General features: G+C 67.9%; 1 protein-coding gene across 3 annotated transcripts in view; it reads right to left on the bottom strand.

The window, feature by feature from the left end:
- The window catches only part of CDH4 (cadherin 4), a 309,328-nt gene that overhangs the window by 10,317 nt on the left and 278,569 nt on the right, over positions 1-20,442 (bottom strand). For all 3 annotated transcript variants that reach the window (XM_062204429.1, XM_062204431.1, XM_062204430.1), the window contains 2 exons: positions 19,947-20,119; positions 8,986-9,123 (listed from right to left, as the gene is read on the bottom strand). In XM_062204429.1, the coding sequence (XP_062060413.1) occupies positions 8,986-9,123; positions 19,947-20,119 (311 nt within the window). The remainder of the gene's footprint in view (positions 1-8,985; positions 9,124-19,946; positions 20,120-20,442) is intronic.

The following is a 20,442-nucleotide window of genomic DNA, read 5'->3' as shown; positions in this document are numbered from 1 at the left end:
GGGCTCTTGGGACCCTGGGTGGGCAGGGCAGCCCCTGCCAAGGCTGCTGTCCGCCGGTCCTGGCAAGCCCGGGAGACTTGGCTGGTGCCTTGGAAGGCGCTCCAGGGGGGCAGGGGCCGTCCTAGGGGCAGGCAGAGGTCGGGGGGCAATGGTGCAGCCCCTCCCAGGTCTCACAGCGGCCCCGCCAGGGCCATCTTCGGCCTGTGCAGTTCTCACTGTGGTCTCCCTGGTCAGCCTGCAGCAGGTGGAGCTCTTGTCCCTTCAATGGGGTGAGCGGGCAGGGTGGCCCTTGGCAGGGGCTGGCGGTGGTCTCGAGGCCAGGGAGGCCCTGCCCTGGGACCCCTGCTGACTGCGCTGCACCGGCCCAGGCCTCCCCCAGCTGATGATGGGGTCGTCACGCCCGACCCAGGCCGCACCCTCAGCGGAACCTCTGACTCTCTGGGGGTCCCTTCACCCACTGGCTGTCGCCATGGATGGTCGCGGGCTCTGGTCTGATTCCATCTGCCCACGCAGCAGGGGACTGCTGGTCTGGGCCTTGGCCGGCCTCCCGATGGCTACCAGAGGCGCAGCGGGCGGAGCATGGGTGCAGTGCCAGTGCCCAGGCCGGTGGGCATCTGTGTCCTCCCGGGGCCCAGCATCCTGTCCGGAGTCAGCGAGGCGATTATGGACGGGAGCACCAGCCAACAGGCACGACCGCCAGAGGGGCCCCGAGGGGTCAGTCCTGGCCCGGCCCCGCGCAGCCCGGTGTCCTCTGAGCCTCCACTTCCCCAGCTCAAACCGGGCCAGGACACCTGCCTGCCGGCCTCCCGGGAGGGTCCTGTCCCACCTGCCAGCCGGCCTCCCGGGAGGGTCCTGTCCCACCTGCCAGCCAGCCTCCCAGGAGGGTCCTGTCCCACCTGCTGTTCTGAGAGCTGGCAGACCCCGCCACAGCTGTTCTGGGGCCACGCTCCCCTGAGCATCCCTACAGGCGCTGGTGGGTTTGGTGATCTTCAGGCCAAACTTGGCCCGTGGCCTGCCTTTGTAAATAAAGTTTGATTGGCATAGAGCCACCGTGGGGCGGGGTGGAGCAGTCGCGACAGGATGGCCACCAAGGCAGAGGCCGCCAAAGCCAGCTCTCTTCAGGAAGTGGCTGTGGGCACCTGTTTTAGAAGCCCAGCCCCTACCTCCATACCTGGCCTGGGGGTCAGCCCCTCAGGGCTCAGTGCCCCCGGCACTCATGCCCCCGGCAGCGGGGGGAAGGTCCCGCGGACACAGGCAGAGCTGGGCCGCAGGCCTGCTACAATCTCCAGGCTCCTGCTTCCTCCACAGCCACCACCGGGTGCGGGGACACAGGAGCTGCGGGTGGACGCAGGCGTGACCGTGACCCGGGGGAGAGGCAGCCGGCGCGGGCAGCAGCCAGTCCGGCAGCATCGGTGGGCCAAGGTGCCACGGCCGGCAGAGTGGCTCTGTGCCTGCTGGGCGCACCTGGCTGCTCCCTTCTTTGGCTGCTGGATGACCAGGCGGGTCCCGGTGCTGCCCGCCGAGTTTCAGCGGGGACCCCCTCGGAGCCCCCCCCCCCATATGCCGCCCTCCTGAGCTCTGGGGGGGGGGGTGAAGTCTAGGAAGTCGCTCCCAATTCCCGCACGTTTACCACACGCTCAGCAGGAAGTGACGATTTTCTCACCAACGCCCCCACCCCACGCGATGGCTCTGAGGTCTCTACAGACCTCAGCGCGGGAAAAGCACCCGGCCGGCCCGGGCAGGAAGGAGGCAGAACCTGCAGAGCCTCAGGCTGACCCAGCCCCGCCCCCGCCCCCGCCCCCGCCGGCAGAGAGGAGGCCGAGGGTGGGAGTGCAGCGCAGCCTCCCTGCTCAAGGCTGGCGGCTGCGGGGGCGGCCCGACCACACAGCGTCCAGCAGGGCCCTGGGCCTCGCACAGGTGACCCGAAGGGGAGGGGCCCGGCCCTGCGCAGCAGCACCCCAGCCCTGCCTCCTGTGCACAGCTGGGAGGCATTGCAGTCAGCACACGGGGCCTGGCCGTGGCCACACAGCTGTCAGCAATGCAGCCCGACCCCGACATGGGGGCCTGGGTGATGGTGAGGTGGCCCGGGGAGGGCAAGGGGCTTGCCTTGGTCCCACGGCGAGCAGGTCAGGCTCGCGAGGCGCCCCACACAGGAGCTGCAGAGCGAGGGGCTTGTCCAGTGGCCCCCGGGCGAGGGGGAGCTGCTTGCAGGCGCCACCCTGGGCCTTGGGAGCCGTGGTCTCAGCTCCGCCTCTCCTGGGGTGGTCGCTCTGAGCACATCCGTGCTCTCTCTGGGCTTGGCGGAACCTGGCCGGCAGGGGCTGGAGACCCCTTCCCGAAACAGGGGCTTAGAGCTGGACTGGCCCTGGGGGCCCACTGGGTTAGAGGTCGGAGCGGGATTCAGGCCCGGATTTGCCTCCCTCCAAATCCCAGGCTCTCGGTACTCGCAGCCGCAGCTTCTGTCGGGGGTGCTGGGCAGGTGCGCTGTGCCCCCAGAGCCCCTCAGCCGCCGTCCCTGGACACAGGGAGGGCCCATAACCAGGGTCACCCGCTGTGCGCCCAGGCTCCCCGGCCAGTTTCCTGTTTGCACGGAGCAGCCTGCGCCCTCCGCAGGTGTCGGCCCCTCCCATGCCTTCCCTGAGGTCCCGGGGGAGGGAAGGGCTGGACTCGGCCTGGGCGCAGCCCTGAGTCGGCGCCGCCTCTGCCCCAGCCCTGGCCTCGTGGGGACCGGCTGGGTCCCTGCAGAAGTCACCCCACACACGGGCCCCAGACTCGCGCCCGCTGCCTTTGGCCAGCTGTGGCGAGGGCTCCGGGGGCTGAGCTCCATAGGCGGCTGAACCGGCAGTGCCAGCTCCTCTCGCCCCCAGGGAGACGCAGTCAGAGGACCTTGGCCTTGGGGATTTGCCCTCAGATGGGCGCCCCCGCCCGCTGGCTCCTCCTCTGGAGCTGGTGGCGACGCGATGTTCATCAGGAGGAGCCGCGGCCGGCCAGTTCCCCAGGGAGGCCGTGGCCTCGCTCTAACCCTCTTACCTCCTAGCAGGTGTGAAGGAGCGAGTGCGAGTCCTGACTCCTGGGAGGTGGGGCTGGGCCCGCGAGGACGCGCACCCCCCAGACGCTGCCTGCCTGGGGCTCGAGGCCGGGGGAAGCACCTCCCGGGCCTGGGCCGAGCGCCCTCTGGTGAGCACAGCCAGGGCGCTGTCCGCTCCCCCCGCGGCACCCCCGCGTCCGTGGCCGCCACGCTGAGACTGAGCTTTCTGTCCGAGGAGGCAATGGCGACTTGTGGTGGGGTCCGAGCGTAGAAACCGGAAGAGGGGACCCGGGGCTCCTCTTAGGCAGAGGGAGCGTGGAGACGGGCGGCGGGGGTGAGCCGGCCTGAGCCTCCGTCCCGTGCCACCGTGGGAAAGGCTGACGAAGGTTCACACGGGCGTTTCAGGAGCCGTGAAGCGGAGGCTCCTGGGAAAGGTGGCCTCATGCCCGGCCGGGGGCAGGTGCACAGCTGAGCTGAGTTACCCAAGACCAAGCGCCTGCGCCCGGACCCTCAGCACGACCACCTGCAGGCCTGCTTAGGGAGCCACTGGCGGCGCTCACAGGCCCGCTGCCTGCACCTGCGGCCGCTACTGCTTCCCCTCGGAGCCCCTCTGCTGGCTCGTCGGGCGGGAGAGGGCGCACTTCGGGTCCAGGGGCGAGTGTTTCCCGAGACCGCCGGCTTCCGGAAGGAGCCCCTCTCCTGTGCCGCGTCTCGTCCAGTGGCGAGCGGCCAGGGCCTGCTTGGTGCGGTCACCCCAGCACGCGTGGTGGATGTGAGCTGAGCAGATAAACCAGGAAAGTGGCCGCGGCAAGGGACCCCGCCGTCTGACTAGCAACAACACCCAGGCTTCTCCCCTCTGACCGACCCGAGGTCCTCTGCCTCTGGATCTGTCGTCTGACCAGCTGCACGACTGCTGTCTCCCCAGGGGCTGGCCTCGCGGGGACGTCCCCTGTACGGCCAGTGCCCCCGGAACAAGCGTACCCCGCTCGTTCTGGCTTTGTGGTCAACACCCCACAGGTGCCGCCTAGGCTGACCGAGCCCAGTCAGGGCTGCACGGCCTGGAGAGCACCTGCCCCCGCGGGCTTTCGGGAATAAAGACTCCATACTGAGGCACGGACGGCTCTGCACGCTGTCCAAGGCCAGCAGGCGGTCGGTGGTGGAGCCAGGGCTGAAGCCGGGCGCCTGGCCCCGGTGCCGCCGTCTCTCCGGTGCGGCTCTGCCAGGCGGGGTCCAGGGAGCGGTTGGGGACACGGATCTGTGATGTTCCCGTGTGCCCCCCCAGGCCTCCCTGCTGCACGGTGCTCTGGTGGGGGGGTCCTGGGTCCACTTCGTCCTTGTCCAGGGCCAGCTCTCCGGAACACAGGTGGCTGTAGCTGGTCCCTGGGAGTGGCCGCTGGCTGGCCGGCGTTGGATGGGCCGTCAGGTGTGGGCGGAGCTACGGCCCCTGCGGGGGTCACATGGTGCTCAGAAGAGTGGCTCCACTGACCGTGGCCGAGGTCGGCACTGCCCACGGAGCATAGCTCAGGGCACCGAGTCCCTTCTCCATGGAAGGCGCCGGATTCTTGTCCCCGGGAACTCGTGCTCTGTGGCGGTTCTCTCCTGCCTGGCTTTGTGCACAGAACTGAGAAGCCGCTGAGGCTTGGCCAGAGCGGGCTCACTTTCCGGGGGAGGGGCAGCTCAGGCAGTGGCTGGAAAGGTTCCAAGGCTAGCCCACAGCTGTGGTCACCTCCACCTGGCCGGTCACTCCTGAGGACGGCACTGCACGCTTTGGCCCTGGGTTTCTGGACGCAGAAGTTTCCAGAAGAACCTGGGGCATGGGGGCAGGGCACCGGAGGGGGCACCACTCTGACCTCACGGCCTCTGTAAGCATTCGTGTCTCGGGCTGGGGAGGTCACTCGGCATTCCTGCCTCATCACGCCCACCCACTGATCCCAGAGCGGGAAGCTGGGCTCGAAGGTGACGGGTGAGGGGGGTGCAGGGCCGCACACCGAGTGACAGGTGTGGTGAGTGACAGGTGTGGTGGGTGCAGGGCGGGGCTGGGAGGGGCCGCACACCGAATGACAGGTGTGGTGGGTGCAGGGCCAGGCTGGGAGGGGCCGCACACCGAGTGACAGGTGTGGGGGTTGACAGGTGTGGTGGGTGCAGGGCGGGGCTGGGAGGGGCCGCACGCCGAGTGACAGGTGTGGTGGGTGCAGGGCCAGGCTGGGAGGGGTCGTACAGTGAGTGACAGGTGTGGGTGCAGGGCGGGGCTGGGAGGGGCCGCACATTGACAGGTGTGGGGGTTGACAGGTGTGGGTGCAGGGCGGGGCTGGGAGGGGCCATACAGTGAGTGACAGGTGTGGTGAGTGACAGGTGTGGTGGGTGCAGGGCCAGGCTGGGAGGGGTCGTACAGTGAGTGACAGGTGTGGGGGTTGACAGGTGTGGGTGCAGGGCGGGGCTGGGAGGGGCCATACAGTGAGTGACAGGTGTGGGTGCAGGGCCGGGCTGGGAGGGGCCACACACCAGGAGGGGCTCTCAGGGGCTGGGGTCCCTGACTCCAATGCCTCTGGTGGGCATGTGCCTGGGGGTGCTGGGCGGGGGGCAGGCAAGGTGGCCAAGGACGGGTGTCCAGTGCCCCTCAGTGCAGAGGGGCCCCTTCCCCAGGGGTCTGAGAGCCGTGTCCTTCAGGGATGGTATCCTGGGGCTGTCTGCACCAGCCTCCAGGGGGGCCTGCCCAGGGCCACCTCACGGACGCCCCTGATGACCGCACGGCCCAGGCCCGGGGACGGCTGAGCACCCTCCCCGCCTGGGCTCTGCCCCGTCTGGCCTCCCATGGGCCATCGCCCGTGCTGGATGCCCTCCTGTGAATGAGGACCTGAGGCACTGGAGGCCAGCGCAGGAGCCCCGGCCGCCACCCTCCGACGCGTCAAACGGCGGCTGTTTCTGTAGTTCCCTGCCCTGCGACCCGGGGCCCGGAGCTGCCTGAGGCTGGCAGGGCTGGGGAGGGGCCGCTGCCCCAGGGAAGCTGGGGGCCCCTCACCAGGAGGGAACGCAGGCCTCTGTCCCGGTCTCGGGCTGACCACGTGGGAAGCGCCTGCAGCGTGGGGACAGCTTCTCCCTCCTCCCTCCTCCCATCAGTGCCCCAGGCCTTCTCAGGGGCAGCGAGGGGCTCTCAGCGTGGCCGCTGTGCAGAGGGAAGGCGGCGCCCACCCCGAGAGACGAGGATCAGCCGGCAGGGGGCGGGGGAGGCCAGGGGCCGAGGACACGGGCTGGGAAGTGGTGCGGGCACCTAGTGCCCGGGTGGGGCTCGGGGAAGCAGAGACCTCGGGCGTCTCTGATGGAGAAACGGTGCTGTGATGCGGTAGCTCTGTTGGCCTCCAAGCCAGGGAGGAGGGAGCCCCGTGGGGCCACGCGCTGGACACGAGGGTGCCGCCCATTCTGCAAGCCACGGAGCTGGTGGCAAGGCCGTGGCTGCTCCCCTTGCCGGCCCTGCGCTCGCGATGCCTCTGTGAGCTCAGAATTCCTTGTAAATCCCCCAAGTTCAGGCAGCGGAGACTCCGTGGAGGTGGAAGGGCTCGGGGACGGAGGCCGAGGGAAGACAGCAGAGGGCGGCGGCCCCGTGGCCCTGGGGAACAGCGAGGGTGGTCCTGTGGTCTGGGCGAGGGTGGCTCCTCCCTCAGGGCGCATCCTCACAGCTCCTGGGGGGCTTTGCCACCTGCGTGGAGACCCACGCGGCAGCGCCACGGGATTCTTCAAGAAGAAATGCGGTGATGGAAACTCGTCCGTGAAGGCGCTGAACCGAGCGCAGGAGACGGGTCGAGGTCGTGCCCGGTGCACGTGGCGGCAGGGGCGGGGCTCCGTGCGTTACGCTGACGCCGCCATGGCACTGTGTGCCCCACATGGCTGCTGCCACGCTCGCCGTGGCAGGGCCACTGGGGGCGGGCGTGGCAGGGCTGCCGACTCTGGGTGCAGAATCAGCGGGAACCCAGGCCTGTGTGGAGCCGGCCGCTGACCGACGCCACGCTGGAGCCCAGCAGGTCCTGCAGCCTGTGTCCTGGGGTAGCTGGGAGGCGGCCCCTCTGGGGCCAGCAGGTCAGAGGCTGGTGGACCCTCTGTGATGGAGGTGTGGCCTGTGTTGGGCTGCTCTGGGCCCCTCTCCACATCTGGGGACTCCATGCAAATAAAGGTGACACGAACCCATTCTCAGACGGGGAGACTGAGGCTCGAGCTTGTGTGTGGGAGCATGTGGGGGCTCCAAGCGTCTCATGCATCTCTCAGGACACCCCACCTCTCTGCCTCGCCCCCTGGCATCTCACGGCCCCCTGGGACAAGCCACTGCTGCACTCAGCTTGGTGGCCTCTTGCTCTGGTTTCCATGGCGACCATGAGGCTGCTGTGGAGGGGTGGGGGCGGCCCCTTGGTTGGGAGATCCGCTGCAGGTTGCATCCTAGCACCTGGACTCCAGCAGGTGGCGGGGGGACAGGGTGTCCCTGGGGGCATTGTCCTCATAGCCGAGCGCCTCCCGGACCACCGGGGCCCTGAATCTGCTGAGGTTCCGGGCCCCGTGGGGCCGCCCGGACACCACGGATGCACCGACGCCCGGCTTGGGGCAGCTCCGCACCTAGATTAGGTACCGGCGTGGTCCTTCCCATGAGCTATCCTTGGGTGTTCCCCTGCTGTGCCACAGGGCAGGTGGTGCCCGCCTGAAGTCCTGTGCTGAGGCCGGGGCCGTCCTGGACACCGCGTGTCCCCTCACCGTCTGCGAGGGTTCTCCTGGGCACACCCGTTAGGAACCGCTCCTTCTCAGAGCCGGGGATGCGGCTGGGCCTGATAGCCAGGTGTGGGCAAACCCACTGGGGTCTTGGGGCCAGGTGTGGGGGTGGCAGCTGCTCCCCCTGTGTCCAGTCCCCCGGGCCTAGTCCAAGCAAACAGAAACTGAAGCCCAGGAAAGAGGAGGGGGCATCTTCCCAGCATCCGGGCACCTCCCCAACATTGGCTTTGGCGCCCGTGTTGGCCATGGCTGCCCCCAGCTCGCTGCTGCCCTGAGCCCCCGGGGGGCAGGGGTCTGAGCCACTCCCTCCACAGCCCATCTGGCCACTAGATGGTGCTGTGCGCCCATGCCTCTGCCTGGTCCAGTGGAGCCGAGCCTGGCAGGTGGGGACGAGGGGACACGGTGGCCTCCAATGCCTTCACAGCAAGCTGACCACTCATGGGACAGGCACGGCCTCCTGCCCCAGCCCCGCCGCACTGCAGGGCCCAGGGCCAGCTGCCGCCTCTCAGGTCTGCGTGGCTCCGTGCGAGCTCCACTGGATTCTGCCCCCACAGGGCTGGGGGTGGCCAGTGGCTTGGGGTGGGCCGTCATTGTTGTTGTCACTGAAATGTCCCTCACTCAGTCCCCAGGAGGGGCCATGCAGGAGCAGGGGAGACCCAGCCCTCAGCTGGCACCCAGGACAGCTCCAAGTGCTGGGTTGAGGGCAGGGAGGTGGGGCGGGGCCAGGATGCCCACGTGGGCGGGGCATCAGAGCCTGCTGGGCGCTGAGCAGCCCCTGGGCACCCTGGGCTCAGCACAGGATGGGGATGCCCCTGTGGACCTCTCGCACAGGGGTCCTGGCGGTGTGGACCGGGGGCTCACGGTCCACGGCTGACACTCAGCAGCCACCTCTGAGCAGGTGCCTGACAGCCACTGAGATGCTTGGCCGCTCAGATCCCAAGGGGCCCAGATTCCCTCTCTGCCGACGGGGGCCAAGCAGGGCAGCAGCTGCCCCTGGCCAGCCCCCGTGCTCCCCTCCACGCCGTGGCCGCTGCACACACACACACACACCTCGGAGAGTGGTCGGTCTTCAGCCCTAACGCCTGTCAACCCAGGGACTTCACAAGGCAGCACCGGGCCAGACTGGGGCCCCTCGGCCCTGCCCCGCCGCGCCCCCTCCCGCTGGGCTCAGCCCTCCCCCGCAGAGGCTCGGGGGCCGCGGCACTCACTGTGCTCGTGGTGAACTCGGGCGGGTTGTCGTTCACGTCGGCCACGGTGATGATGGCCGTGGCCGTGTTCGAGAGGCCGTAGTTAAGGTTTCCCTCCATGTCCGTGGCCTGAATGATGACCGTGTACTGCTGAACTTTCTGGAAGGGAGACACGGGTGGGGACGGAGCTGTGGGTCAGTCTGCATCCTGACGGACAGGCGTGGGTGCTCTTTGTCAGAGAAACCCCCTGGCCGGGAGCTGCCGGGCAGCGGGCAGCGGCCCTGCCTTCATAGCGACTCATCCTTGGGGCCCAGTGAGCACCAGTGAGCCACAGAGGGCCCGGGAGTAAAGTGGCAGACGCCCCAAGCACGCAGGGGGACGGACATGGCTCCTTGAGTGTTTACCACGTCCAGCGGAACTTCAGGTCAGAACTGTGAATGGGAAGAAAAGACAGACCCCCCCCTTCCTCCCCCCGCAGGTGCTGACTCAGCCACAGCCCCCCCCCCCCCGCAGGTGCTGACTCGGCCACAGCCCCTCCCCCTGCAGGTGCAGACTTGGCCACAACCCCTCCCCCTGCAGGTGCCGAGACAGCCACAGCCCCCCCCCCCCCCGCAGGTGCTGACTCCTCCCCCCTCCCCCTTCTGGTGCAGCCACAGCCCCTACCTCTGCAGGTGCCATGGCAGCCACCGCCCCCTCCCCCCTCCCCGTAGGTGCAGCCACAGCCACAGCCCCCTCCACCTGGCACGGCGGAGCCTCCACTGAGCCCGGCTAAGCCGCCAGTCTGCAGCTTGTGAGCTACACACGTGGGAATCAAGCAGTGCTGCTTCAGGCCGCTACCTCTGGGGTGTTCGGCTGCCCCCACCCCCACGCACAGCCCAGGGGCCCTCCCCAACTTGAAGCAAGCTCCACGCGCCTCCAGCGTCCCTTCCCTTTCTGACGGGCTCGCTCCTGGCCTGCAGACGAGCCCGGGCCCTGCGTGCTCTCAGCCTGTTCTTCCCCACGGCTCACGCGTGGCCCTGATTCCACAGAGTGCGCTGCTGTGTCTGGGTGGGCGGAGAGCCGACGCGGGGCGGGAGCCAGTGCAGTTGCCAGCCTGTCCTGACCACGGGGACGCCCAGGAGCCGGCCGGTGCCCAGAGGCACCTGGGGGCCACGCTTGCCTGGTGTCATTCCTTGGGAGTCCCGCGGTCCAGCACAGTGAGGAGGGGAAGTCTGGCTCGGGGGTGAGCCTGCCTGCCGCCGGCTGTTGTAAATAGACGGTACACGGTACACGGCACATGGTACATGGTACATGGTACATGGTACACGGTACACGGCACATGGGACATGGTACATGGTACACGGTACATGGTACACGGTACATGGTACATGGTACATGGCACATGGTACACGGTACACGGGACATGGTACATGGTACACGGTACATGGTACATGGCGGTGCTCCTCATCCACTCCTTGCCCGTGGAGGCTGCGTCAGAAACCCTACAGCCCACAGCCCTGTCACGGGTCGCTTGTCCATCTGGGGCTCCAGTGTCAGGCAGGCATGCTGGGGGTGTCCTAGACGGGCCCCAGAGTGAGGCCGGGGAAGGAGGGGGCTGGGGAAATCTGGGGAGGCTTCAGGGAAGAGGAGGCAGCAGGCTGGGCTGAAGGCAGAGCTGGCAGATGCGTTCAGGGCTGGGAGTGGAAGACACGGGGAGCTTGAGGTGGGCAGGCAGGCTCTGGCTCCAGGGTGGGAGGGGGCCTGGGGTCCCCGCTGTGTCCCACCCAGACCCACGTGACCCCGGCTGTGGGTGGAGCCTGCCTCCCGCCCTCAGGTCTCCTCCCGAGACCCTGCTGCTAGTCCAAGGCTCGGGAAGAGGAGCCGCCCGGAGGAGCAGGACACGGCCGGGACCTGTGCACTGATCACCCAGGGAGAGGGAGAGGAGGGCAGTGGTCGGCCCGCAGGGGATGCCCCGAGTGGGCAGAGCGGCGCGGCGGGGCCAGGCCTGCAGGCCTGGGTGCTGCCCGGGACATGGCCGCGGCCGTCCCTGGACTCAGCTGTACCTGCAGCTCACGCTGCCCCGCCCCACCCCCCGCCCCACCCCCCGCCAGAGCCCCATGCCCTCCCTCAGCACCAGCGTCTCCCCTCCCCCCTCTCCCCTCAGCCCCACCAAGCTCGATTTACGCTCTTACAGTCACTCAGCAAATGCTGACTGAGCGCTGCTACCCTGAGCAGGCCCGGCGCTGACTCCGGAGAGGCCGCTTGACCCCAGAGCCACGTCCTGGAAGGCCCAGGCGTCCCGGCTCCCTAACCTAGCACCTGGCACATTGTAGGTCCCAACGATGCTGGCTTGAGCGTGGCTCACCCCACCGTCGCCCAGCTGCCCCGGATCCGGCACGCTTGGAACTGGTCTTCCACGTGTGGCCAGGCGTGTGTTCACACGTGCAGCACGCCCGTGGCCTCGAGCGTCAGGGCCCTGCCTGTGGCCCAGAGTGCTTCTCCCAGGCGTCTGTCTCAGGATCCTGACCCTCCTGTCCATCAGAGCAGAGACCACCCAATCCGTCCCTGACAGCTTCTGTCCGTGGCCGCTTCCCCCCTTCGCCCGTGGCCAGCAGGTGCTCGCTCTCAGAAGGGGGCCCAGCTGCAGGTGCTGCTGGTCTGCGCTGTGGCTCTGCCTGCAGCTGGGTGCTGCTGAGACCCTGGGGACGGTGCCACGGGGGCCAGGCCGTCAGTGCCCATCCCGGTGCCAGGCACCCGGGTGACCTGGGCGAGGGTGTGTGAGCTCCGAGCGTGGCATCTCCTGTGTCCGGCTGCCAAGCGCAGCAGCACCACGCAAGCCGTCATGTGCCCGGGCGCTGGCCACGGCCACCTGGCCCTGCCTCCTGGTGCAGTGAGTAGGCTGCCTGAGGGGGTGGCCGTGGCCTCGCGTGGGAGCGTCCAGGAATTTCCTCCGCCCCTGGGACAGACGTGGACATCGCGGTGGCATTTTTCAGAACTGGCCAGCGGAGTGGTTTGGGCTCCACCGGGCTGGGCTTGTCTTCCTCAGGGCCCCTGGCGGCCCCTGCCTTGGGCCAGGTCTCGGCTCTGCTCTGTGTCCTTGTGCACGCAGCTGTCACCTGTCCCCTCTGGCACGTGGCCCTGTCAGAAGGGGCCAGACTGAAGCCACGAGTGACACAGGCGGTGGCAGAGAGAGAAGAGAGCCTGAGGGCCGGCCCCCAGGGGCACCGCCGTGTCGTCCGTCTCCACTGCCTGACCTCACCCTCCCAGTCCTGGCCTCAGCCGTGGAGCCGAGGCCTGGACACGGGGCACACAGAACGCACCGGAGTGGGTAGGAACACAGGAACACATGTGCAGTGTGTGTAGGTGCGCACACCTGTGCCTGCATGTTTATGTGTGCACACAGTATGCTTGCATGTGCGTGAAGATGCACATGGGCTGTATACATGCACACGCATGCAGCCGTGCCTATGCAACATGTGCACGCAGATCACATGTGTGACAATGTCTGTGTAAGCACGCACCTGCACGTATGTTGCGTGTACATCTATGCACATATGTATATGTGTGTGCGTGTGCACCTGCAGGCATGTGTATGGCAGCCGACTGCCACTAGAGGGCGGGCTGGCCTTGCTTTCCGGAGGAGTGGCCGCTAATCCAGCAGGAAAGATCCTCAGGGCCCAGGAGCCGGGGCATCCCAAGGGCGGGGCCTGGGGGTCGGCCAGGTCCGTGGGGCAGGGCCCTGGGGAGGCAGGGGTCAGGCTGATCCCAGCCAGCTGCCTCCTTGGAAATGGCGGTCAGGGCCAGCCCAGCCCAGCCCAGGCCCGGGGTCCCACAGGTGCTCTGGCCGGTTGCAGGGCGCGGGCGGGCAGCTGCGATGTTTTTATTCGGAAGCTCAGGCAGGACTGTGTTGCTTGGCCTAAGGTGGGAGGCGGGGGAGAGGAGCCCCGTGTTGGGGTGCCCCAGCGCCCCCTCCTGTTTGTAGAGACGCTGCTCTCTGTGTGAACCGGGAGCAACTCTGCCACTTTGCACATGACGCAACCGATCCTTGGAAGGCCAGAGACGCCCTGAGGCCAGGGCCGGCGAGGGGCTCTGTGGAGTCCAGCGGCCCACCTCCAGGCTCGTGGGACTGACAGACAGCGCGGGACTGGGGCTGAACCGTGCAGCTGGGCCGGCACCGGGCAGTTCTGAATGTCCAGGCCGCCCCTGCTGGTCCCCTGTGGGTGTCCCCAGCTGCCCAGGAGGTCCCTGGCTCTCTCCGGTGCAGAGCACGTGTGGCAGGCGCCCCGGAGTCCACTACACCATGCGCAGAGAAGAGATCTGGCCTGGGCACCAGGAGCAGGGGGAGGCGGGGACTCACCCCCCGCAGCGGCCAGCACCATGTAGAGCCGGGGCGGAGCAGCCTGGCGCGCTCGGTTCCCAGGTGCAAATCCGGGATTGGCTGTGGGGACTCCATCATGGTGGGACTTCGGGGGCAGAGTCGGGCAGGGAACCGGGTCCTGCAGACAGGCCGCCGTCTTGTGCTTCTCCCTCCCTTCCGGGGGACCACACCGTCTGTTTCTTTCTCTCGGCCGAGTTCTGCCTGTGTGGGTGGCGAGTGGACCTCCCAGGAGAGACAGCTCCTGGAAGTCCCAGAAACACGAGGAAGCAGACATCTTGAATCCCAAGTGCCAGGGCCAAGGTCATGCCAGGCAAGTCCAGGTGTTGCTGGATGTTTCTGGGCATTTGCTGGGAGCTGGCGCCCTGGCCCGGGCCCCACCTCGCGGCAGCTCCGAGCAGCTCCTGTGTGGAATCTCACGTGGCTTGCACGTTTCTCTGCACCCCCTACAGAAGAGCTGGGCTGCAACCTTCGGCTCCCCAGCTGCCGCCTGACCCCTGGCCATGGCCGCCCCTCTCGCACCCGCCCCACGACACGGTGGCACAGGCCCAGGGTGGAGCCACATGGCTGGGACAGCCCACAGCGCGCCCCCCGACTCCCCGATCCTGCCCTCTGCCCCGAGGGCGCCCTCACACGGGTGGTCATTGGAGTCCCCCAACTGTTTAAAACCCAAACCCGTCCTCAGCTCCCCACGCTGTCCGAACGCAGGCAGCAGCTGGGTTTGGCCGCTTCCTATGGGCATCGGGCCCCCTCTGCTCAGGGTCCAGCAGGGAAGCTGCTTCCCGTCCCAGGGGCTCCATGCATGGGCAGCTGGGACGGGGCAGCGTCCACTGAGTGTCGCCCAGCCGTGGGCAGGGGTCACGGCATGTAGCAGGGAGAAAGCAACAAGACCCTGTCAGCTGCAGGTGCACACGCCCACCCCAGCCTGGAGGGTGAGGGGGGTGTGGCGCCAGCTCCCACCTACAAGGTCCCGTGGTGAGTGAGCCCGGGTTGTCCCATCTCCCCTGACCCTAACCCTAACCCTAACCCTAACCCTAACCCTAACCCTAATGGAGCCAAGCTGGGCCGGCCCACCAGCAGGGGGCATCCTGAACTCCCCGACCGCAGGTCCCACCGCCATGGCCGAGGTTTGGGTCCACCGCACGGTTCTGTCTCGCGGGCAGGGGAAGAAAATGGGAGAGGCAGAATCTGCCTGGAGCCGAGCCTCAGCCCTGCGGTCATCAGGCAGGGAAGCCGGGCCTGGCGAGCGCCCAGGTCCCCGCTGCCTGCACCAGCATCCAGCGCCAGCCGGCGGCGGGCGGCCCCTCGCGGCCCCCAGCCTCTGCCCTCCGCCCTAAGCACACCTCTGATGGCTTTCAAACGAGCGTCTCCACTGGGAACATTGCCAGGCCGCCGCCTCTGGGCAGCAGAGCACCTGGTCCCGTCCTCCCGGGCAGCTGCCTGCCTGGACCCCAGAGGCCGGGCTCGCTCCTTGTCCCGGGCCTCCCTGCCCCTCAGTGGTGGTGGCGGCGTCCCCAGGCCAGCTGGGGACACCCGGGGACTCTGTGGGTGCCACGGCTCCCTTGCCCCCCACCCCCAGGGTCTGGCACCCGAGCCTGCACCCCCACTGGCTGCCCCAGGCTTTCTGGCCTGGGGAACGTCTTTCCTAAAACACACGCTCAGAGGCCACCCCGGCCTCAGCCACCCTGGCCCAAGCCGGCCCCACGCTCGGGGTGCAGGGCCATTATGGCGAGGGCAGCTCCCAGCGGTGCTGGGGGTGCAGCCTGGCACCCAGGGCTGGTGGGGAGGGGTGGACACCTCAGCAGCACAAGGGCGGGCCCTCCGCCATCTTGCCCCCTCCCCTCCACACACAGTGCAGCTGTCATGTCCCAGCACGGAGCCTGCACTGGACACGCCTCGAGGAGCTGTGCTTGGGGTCAACCCCCCCATCACCGTCTGTGGGCACGGGGCCAGGCCGGTGAGAGGGAGGGTGAGGGTGTGGGTCCTGCTCAGAGCAGGCAGGGGTTGGGGGCAGGGCGGTCCTCAGTGCGTCTGGAGCCGGGACAGCTGCACAGAGCAGGCTTGGTGGGCGGGGTCTCCTCCTCTCGCAGAGCCCTGACATGGAGCCCCTGTCACCCCCCCCCCCCAGAGAGGTCCCTCCAAGGACTTTCCCTGGTCCAGGATGAGCTCCCAACACAAGGGGTCTCCATGCAGGGGTGGAAGACCCCCACCCCAGGGGGGTGGATCATGGACCACCTGGGGAATGTGAGCGCCGGCTCCGAGAGCCTGGACGTGCTGTTTGGCTGCGCACCTGTGTCTCACCTGCTGGGAGCAGCAGGGGCGTCCCCTGGAAGGGCAAGCAGTCAGCTGGGTGGGCGCGTGGGGGGCACGGGAGGACAGACGAGGCTGGCGATGCCATCCTGGTCTCTCCCCAGCCCCCCGGGGGGTCCTGTTTCTGAGAGCAGGGATGCCCCACTCCTCCCGTTATCTGGGACCAGCTGACAAGGGAGGGGCTGCGGGGGCCTGAGGCAGCCCCTGGGCCGGCAGGGGCTGCCCGCGAGGGGCCTGGCTTGCTCGTTGAGCGTGGTCAGGGTGCTGACCGGCAAAGGCCACGCTCACAAAGAAAAGAGAAACCAAACACAGCAGACTTCCGCCTGGCTCACACGGTCTCGTAGGCAGCCAGAGCCGGGGCCCTGAGTTTGTAAGAGCCCACGGCTTCCCCGAGCATCCGAGGTTGGGGGAGCCCCCGCCCTAGCAGCCTTGCGGAAGCTCCTGTAGACGGAGGCCGCACGTGGGCACCCTGGCAGCCCGTGCTCAGGAGGCGCTGTGCAGTGGGCGGCTTAGCCTCGCACACAGAGCAGGTGAGAGTGGGGTGGCTGGGTGCTGGTTGTGGGCTGCCGGGGCCCCGGCCTCACCCACCTCTTCCTGAGCCATCAAATGCAGAACAGAAGCTCTCTAGAGACAGGTGCAGGAAACTGACCCTCGGAAGGGACCCCCAGCCCCTGCCCTGCCCAGTGGAAGGAGAGAGACGACGTGGATGAGGACCATAGGCAGGCCGGGCGCCCTTCACCCGCCCGCCCTGCCCTGACCGTCTGTGCCCACGCCTGGGGCCCAGCTGACCCGTGCCTTTCTTGTCCGTGGGGCTCACTGGGGTGGGCGCGACTGGGATGGTGGCTCTAGCAGGTAGGAGGTGGGGGAGTGACGGCTCCCCGTGGATGCCAGGGGCCAGGGCTGGCGCTCAGGGCCGTGGCCTCCCCGCCTGTCTCAGGGCCCTCAGACCTGGCCCACCCTCATCTGCGGGAGGCAGGGGCGCACTGTTGCTGAACCCATCCTGATTTTCACAGGATTTCTCTCTCCTTCGGAAGACCCGCCCTGCATCAGCAGCGTGCAGAGCTGTGGGAGCCTGAGGCAGCACGAGAGCTCTGTGTCCAGTGTCCACGACATGGCAGCTGCCCACAACGCCCTTCCCACGGCCATAGCCCCCAACCTGGCCACAGACGCTCCCTCCGTGGTCACGGCCCCCGATCTGGCCACAGACGCTGCCTCCCATGGCCACAGTCCCCAACCTGGCCACAGATGCTTCTTCTGTGGTCACAGCCCCCTATCTGGCCACAGACATTGTCTTCCACAGCCACAGCCCCCGACCCGGCCACAGACACTCCCTCTGTGGTCACAACCCCCTTCCCACAGCCACAGCCCCCGACCCGGCCACAGATGCTGCTCCCTGCAGCCAGTCTCTGATCCGGATGTAAGCGGTGCCCTAACTCCCTAGTTCGTGCCACTGTGCAACCCTGGGCAGGGTGGGAACCCTCTCTGGGCTCCAGCTGCCAAGAGGAGTCACAGCCTGTGTGTGGGAGGGTGGGCAGCACCGTCACCCAGACCCCTGGCCCAGCGGTCAGAACAGTGGACTGAGCCTTCCCTGCGTACCTCGAGGCCCTGTGGCCCTGTGGCTGCTGCGAGGCCCCGACGTGCTGTGCACTAAGGAGGCCCTGAGCCTGCAGCTTGGTGGGCACGGGGCCCAGCATCACCCCAGCCCTGCCTGCCCTGCCCAGGCCTCCCTGCTCGCCCCCTACTGTGCCTGCCGCTCCTTCCCCTGGGAAGGCAGCCACCCCACGCCTGCCAGCAGCACGGACAGTGGCCTCCCCGAGGGAGGACACGTTCTCATCTGCTCTTCCCGTGCGGCTGCCACCGCACGCGGGGTGTACCTGGCGGGAGAGGAATGCCAAAGTCTCTCGGAGGTTCTTGAGCCGAACTTGCATGCCCATGTGACTGGCAGCACCCAGCCAGAGGCCCTCCCCTCCTCCTCCCCTTCCTCCTCCTCCTCCTCCTCCTCGTGTTCCCTCGTTGCCAGGCAGGGACCCCAAGAAGAGAGAGGGCTGGACAGACGCAGCCATGCGGGAGCTCAGAGCCGGGCCTCGTCAGGAGGGTGGGTCTTTGTAGATAGAACCAGTGAACATCAGGTTGTACTGGGCTGGGGTGGGCCCTGAGCCTGCGGCTGGCCTCCTTTTAAGAAGAGGGAGACGGCCGAGGAAGGGGGGAGGCAGAGACCGGGGCAGAGCAGCCGCAAGCCAGGACCTCCAGGAGCGCCAGGAGCTGGGACAGGCAGCGAGGAGCCGCCCACAGCCGGCAGAGAGCGGGTGTCGGTCCCACCCACACTGGGGTTTTAGACTCCGGGTCCCCAGACTGTGAAAGAACAAACCCTGGGTCCAGCTGCCGCTTGGTCAGCTCAGTCCCAGCCGGAGAGGACAGTGCCGGCCACGGCCACTCCCACGTTCCCTGCCGTGTCTGCAGCACGTGGCGCCGCGTGGTTTCCTTTGCGGCCCGTGGCACCTTCTGGAGCTGGGTTTTTGGTGACTTTGTCCTTGCTTGCTGCCCCCTGCAGAGTGAGCCCCAGCGAGCTGGGCACTGCCTGCGGCACCTGCTGCTGTCTTCCCGGCAGCCCTGGCCGCTTCCTGCACACAGTAGGTGTTACCGAAAGTTCTAGACTTCGGGGAGGAATCTCTCTCTGGGAGGGGCTGTGATGATTCAAGATGGGTCAGGGCAGAGGGCAGGGCCGGCCCCACAGCCTCTGAGCTCCGCGCTGCCAGGCTCCCCTGCAGCAGGTGCAGAGGTGTGTTCCCCGCACGATGGGGGCATGGTGAGGGCAGGCAGCGAGTGGCCCGGCCCAGTGCCCCACCCGTGCCCCCGAATGGCTCTGGGTCATGGGGCCGCGTTCAGACAGGCACCCTCCTCAGTCCTTTGGGCACGACGCGTCCTGGAGCCCCCCCACCCCAAGACTGACCCCAGCCAGGGCACAGGAGCCAGGGCCTCTTCCGGTCACTGGGTGGTCACTGGGGCTGACAGGGCTCTCTGAGCCCCGTGCTCCATTCCAAATCCCCACGGGACACAGTCTCACCCAGGTTGCTCCAAGAAAGCTTGGATCGTGCAACCCACTGTGTGGGCCTCACCCCACTGCCTCCTGACCCTCAGCTGGCGTGGCTGCCCCCACTTCACAGGTGCTTGGCCTTATCCACGACCATGCAGCCGGCGAGGGCCAGGGCTCAGCTGCCTGCCCCGGAGGCCACCCCGATTTCTGGCCAAGCCCCGTGGCTGTGGGGTCCCCTTGCAGGGAGCATCTCCTAGGAAACAGGTCACACCCTTCCCAGGCGCAGGGGCGTGGGGACTTCCACGTGACAGCCCCCGATTTGATAGGCGGAGGCCCCTGTGGCACGGCAGTGCAGAGGGAGGGTCCCCTCGGGCGGGCAGCCGGGACTGCCTGGGAACAGGGGACCTGCCTCAGCCTCGCCAGCCTTGGCCCCACGAAGGACAGCAGCAAGCCCCCGAGCATGGCTCTGCAGCCCCAGCTCACGGGGCCCCTGCAGACCCGGGAAGGAGGCCTGCGGCATTTGCAGAAGTGGCCGCGGCAGACAGAGGAGAGTTGGGGGCCACCCAGACAGAGTGCGCTGCTGGGAGGGGCGGCCGTGGCTGACACACGGCTCCCGGAGCAGCCGCCGCTGTTTGCTCCGAGCCCAGCGAGGTGGCTGCACCAGCTCCTGGAGCCCAGCGCCCTAGTAGGGAGAAGACCTCCGAGGTCCCAGGGCATCCAGGCTGCCTGGGAGCGAGACCTGAGCCTGGAAGGAGGCAGCGGGTGAGCTCTGTCCTGGCGCTGCTGGTGGGGAGTCATGATGTCACTTCCAGGTGTGCCAGATGCCCGCAGGTGCTCCTGTACCTGGGGGGCTCCACAGGCAGAAGCAAGCCCACCCCAGCTCACCCTCCCTGGGTCGGCTCTGCATCTGGGTGGGGAGGAGGAGGGCCGATGCCACAGACGCTGGGGCCGGAAGGGCTTGGGAGGTCCCAGAGCCCCTCGCCAGACAAGGGCCGGGTGGGTCGGGCCCCGATGGCCCCAGGCCTAGTGCTCCTGCTGCCCCTCCACACCTGCTTGCTTGGCTCCTAGTGGGGGGTCGCGGGGACTCACCCCTGCTTTCCTGAGCCCCTTACCCCTCCCTGCCCCACAGGAGCAGGGGCGCTCTGGAGAGCTCACAGGCGCCAGCCTAGGGACTGCCGAGGCCCTGTCCGGTCTTTCTCCTCCATGAGGGCCTGGCCGCCCTGTTCCTTCCCACTGTGCACCTGCAGGCACGCCTGTCCCCACGTGACCCACATGCCGCCTCACCTCACGGTCCAGGCCGGCCGCCACCGTCACAATGTCCCCCGTCTCACTGTTGATGGTGAACATGTTCTGGGAAGGGCTCTGAGGGCTCTGCGTCACGATGCGATACCGCACCATCCCGTTGGCCGTGGTGCTGTCGTCGGCGTCATTGGCCGTGACTGTCATCACGTAGGTGCCTGGAACGGAGAGAGCTGCTCAGACGGAGGTCACCCAGCACACGGGTGCCGCCCCATGCACACACCCCCGGCAGGCATCACCAGTCGATCTCAGAGCTCTCCCCTGAGACTGGAGGTAGCTCCAGCCTCCTTGCCCACCCCGTGAGCGGGATGCCTGCCAGTCCTCAGAGATGCTGTCAGAATGTGTACCTGTGTCCCCCCACCCCCACCCCACTGAGGGGTTTCTCCCAGACCTGAACGTTCCTTTGAGGCCACGGGCCCCGGATGCACAGGGCCAAAGGCCCCAGCACTCTGTTCCCTGAGCCCACTTGGGGCCTGGAGAG

The sequence above is a fragment of the Lepus europaeus genome, chromosome 10 (assembly GCF_033115175.1).
Source record: "Lepus europaeus isolate LE1 chromosome 10, mLepTim1.pri, whole genome shotgun sequence".
In the NCBI taxonomy this organism is placed as follows: domain Eukaryota; kingdom Metazoa; phylum Chordata; class Mammalia; order Lagomorpha; family Leporidae; genus Lepus; species Lepus europaeus.
The sequence above is the reverse complement of the archived record's forward strand: the minus strand, read 5'-3'. Positions and strand labels throughout refer to the sequence as shown.